General features: G+C 35.4%; 1 protein-coding gene across 1 annotated transcript in view; it reads right to left on the reverse strand.

The window, feature by feature from the left end:
• Positions 1 to 46: 46 nt before the first annotated feature.
• LOC103519568 (O-acyltransferase like protein-like) overlaps positions 47 to 3,839 on the reverse strand; it is a 67,392-nt gene continuing 63,599 nt past the window's right edge. Inside the window, exons 6-8 of the mRNA XM_026831064.1 lie at positions 1,781 to 1,941; positions 1,163 to 1,331; positions 47 to 244 (exon numbers count right to left, since the gene is read on the reverse strand). Of these exons, the coding sequence (XP_026686865.1) occupies positions 47 to 244; positions 1,163 to 1,331; positions 1,781 to 1,941 (528 nt within the window). The remainder of the gene's footprint in view (positions 245 to 1,162; positions 1,332 to 1,780; positions 1,942 to 3,839) is intronic.

Here is a 3,839-nt window from a genome sequence, read left to right on the forward strand (position 1 = left end):
TAATAATAATAATAATAATAATAATAATAATAATAATAATAATAACTTACGGATTTCCAAAGTAAATAAAAAGACTGAGCTGTTTCTTATAGGTGACTATGAATCTCAAAATGGTGGACACAATGGAGAAGAATCCTAAAGCCAGAAGTCCATTTCTAGGCCATCTCCATACCATGTAGACAAGGAGGGGGGAGATGAAGAAGAGTTGTGTGTCGATACCTACGTGGTGAGTGTGAGTGAGACACTGGAAATAAAAGAATAGAACAGAATAGAATAGAATAGAATATATCTCATTTATACTGCTAGGATGAGACTGAAAAGTCCTTTTACCCCGCAGTCTAAATAATAAAAGGTGTTTTGTGTTAAAATAAATTGAATCCAAAGTACTTCTGGGCAAAGAAAAAGAAAATTCCGTGGGGGTGGGGGGAATAGTAATATAGAACAGAATAGAATAGAATATACCTCATTTATACTGCCAGGATGAGATTGGAAAGTCCTTTTACCCCCCGCAGTCTAAATAATATAAGGTGTTTTGTGTTAAAATAAATTGAATCCAAAGTACTTCTGGGCAAAGAAAAAGAAAATTCCGTGGGGGTGGGGGGAATAGTAATAAAATAGATCAGTTTTGCCAAAGAACTAACCTTATCCGTTCAGGATAAAATCCGCCCGGGAATTGAACCCGCGACCTAGCGCTTACAAGGCAGACGCGCTACCCTTCAAGCTAACTAGACTGATGGGGAATTTTATCTTTGAACAAAATGGTGTTGAATTTGGGTTGATCTTGACTTTAGATAGAGGGACTTATTTACTTAATTGTTGGATAAGAACTAAAATTGGTTCGGCGTGCTCCGTTGGTTTCTGTATACCTACTCGTAACGGTTAATAGGAGGTGCAGGGTATAGAAAAAGTCCAAACAAAGTTCCTTTCAGGAACAAGGGAAAACTCTTATCTACCATCTGACAAGGGACATAATACGGGATGGGCATGCTACGACACAGACCACATTCGTCTAATGTAGCAGTTGTTTCATCGTGGCAGTGAATTAATATACCTACCTACTCATCTTTTTTTTTTTTTTTTTTTTTTTTTTTTTTTTAAAAAAAAAAAAAACCCCCAAGATGTTCGTTTTCTCCCTCGTCCTTAATAAATAAATAAAACTCACCATGTTTTTGAATCCGAAATAGTTATGAATGAACATCATGTTCCTCCACCAGTATTGTTTGCAGATCGTAGCGTGATGGCTGACCACCAGGTTCCACTGAGGTCCGCTGCCCAGGAATGGTAGGATGAACGTACAGAATAAGATCAAAGCTCCGAGTGTTGGCAGTAGTCTGAAACATGAGAGAAGTCGAAATTGAGGGTAGAGCTCAAATAGCCGATGACCCTAGAAATGCCTTCATAAAGTACGCCTAGTGGTTACGATCTTACTACAACATTCCAAGCTTCAAAAATTCAAATAAAACTATTGTCGTGATCTCCTATCAAATAGAATTCACAAAATTTCAAGTGAGAAATTGAGGGGTTTGGCGCAAAAGCGACTTCTAGGCAATAAGAATTGTGTGGCTTATAAGTCGTTTTTGTGTCATTATTTTTTGCTAACAAGAAAATCATATCAAACAAGATTTTCGTCATAAATAACTCCAGAAAATGATGGCTTTTGACTACACTTTCAGAGGGTTTCAAATTGCGATTTTTTGTAGGCTATTTCTATTTCTTTTTATAAAAAAGAAGAAATAATAATAATAAAATTAAAAATAACAAGTAAATTTCAATTTTTTACCTGAAACATCTAGAAACGATCTCCTTCATGACGTTGATCTTCTTGTTTTTCTCGAACTGTCTGAGGAACGCATACGAAGTTAACAATCCAGATAGCATGATAAATGGATCCGTGTACAGACTAGCAGCTCGGGCTACCACAGTCCAAGGTTTGCCCAGGTTCTGGAACACAAATGAGAAGAAAACAAGGGATCTAATAAGAATAATGTAATAATTTTATTACAATTAGGTAGATATATTATTATAATTGATGGTTAGCGGATAAAATGTTTATTTGTTGGTAAACCCATGAATCTCATACCTAATAATAGTAATAGTATATTAAAAGGAATTTTAATTGTGTTGAGCATTAAATGCTTGTCACAAATGTCCTTCCCCGCTTGATAAACTACGCTAAATTTTACGACATGACTTGGACTCGAACCACCAACCTCCAGATCCAGAGTCCACCGTGCTAACCACTACACCACTGAGGTTGGTTGTAATAGTATATTATTGTGAATAGAAAAAAAAAAAAAAAAAAAATCAGTTAAAAATTTTATTGCAAGTAATCTACGTTCAAAGTGTTCATTATTTATTTTTTCTCAATTTCCATTCATAAGTAGGTACCCAATCATTTATGTACAGCACATTGCATAACCAACTAAATTTTGATAGTTTTAGGGCATTCATTAATTCACGTAAATTTCACCTCCACTTGATTCAGTAGGTACTGATTTACTGAACTTTTGGGAGAAACATACAGATTGAAAATGATCCACTTTGACTGGTATAATACCTACTACAATAAGCACAGTAAAGTCATACAACTTGAGTGGTGATGAAATCTTAAAGTCAAAAATAAAGAAGAAGAAAAAAAATCCACGGACATCGGAAGTTACTTGTAAGTTTTGAAGTAATGGTGGGGGATAGGGAAATGGAACAGCCTCTGTGTTTAGTTTAAAGTCACTTTTCATTAAGTTTCCATCAAGCACCTACCTATATCCTGAATTCTGCCTTGATTCTTGACGTGTTGTAAGGTATACGAGTATTATGATAATCGATCAAATTCAAAACAGTATCCTACAATCATATCTGGTCAATCATTATATATTCGCTCTTTATACCGCGGGGTAGTTTGAGATTTCTTAGTTCTCTAATTTGATCTACCTACTTACTCTAGAATCTAAATAGAAGTTTTGTCCTACTCACCTAATAACTTTTGGTTATCCGTTCAAGAAAATTTCAGTAGATATTTATTTAAATTATTGAGGAATTAATTATTGGTAAAGTCAACCCTTCTTCTGACTTCTGATACATGAAAGTTCACGAAAGCCTTAATATCAATCTGTTTTAAATCGCATTCTCAAAGGCCCGGGTCAACCTTTCAACACGTTCATGTTGAAATGCCTCCAAAATTACGGTGAAAAGAGAAGTTAACTTTTGTTGAAATTTCAGCTGAGGCAAAAGAGTCCAAGTGAGGTCTATAGTTCCCAGAACTACTAGTTAAAAAAAAAAAAAGATGCACTTCAGAATAATTGTTTCCTTCCAGATCATTGTTAAGTAAGTTAAGTTACAATATAGTTTTCATTTTTCTTTGTATTCATTGTATGACAGGCAAAACAGTTTATTGTGCAATAAAAATAAACATTATTATTATCACTATTCTAGTAGTTCAAAATGCTCCAGAGAAAAGTTCGTCTCGAATTCTAATACGTGTAACTTTTAGAATTTAGATCAACAATCGGTAGGTAGGTACCTACTTAGTAAGATTTGTTTGGATTTGTATAAGCTTAACCCATCTTTTGCAGGGCCGGATTACCCATAAGGCAGAATGGCAGACTGCCACGGGCCCCGCGCTTTTGGGGACCCCACGCTTTGAGGACTTACACTAGCTCTTAAAGAAAATTTAATGAAAGAAGTACCTAAGTTATAAGCAGGGCCGGATTACCCATAAGGCAGAATGGCAGACTGCCACGGGCCCCGCGCTTTTGGGGACCCCACGCTTTGAGGACTTACACTAGATATTATGGGTTTTTTCTAAATAAAAAAAAAAAGAATGTTGCATGATATTTTGCATG

The sequence above is a fragment of the Diaphorina citri genome, unplaced genomic scaffold (genome assembly GCF_000475195.1).
Source record: "Diaphorina citri unplaced genomic scaffold, Diaci psyllid genome assembly version 1.1 scaffold66, whole genome shotgun sequence".
Classification (NCBI taxonomy): Eukaryota; Metazoa; Arthropoda; class Insecta; order Hemiptera; family Psyllidae; genus Diaphorina; species Diaphorina citri.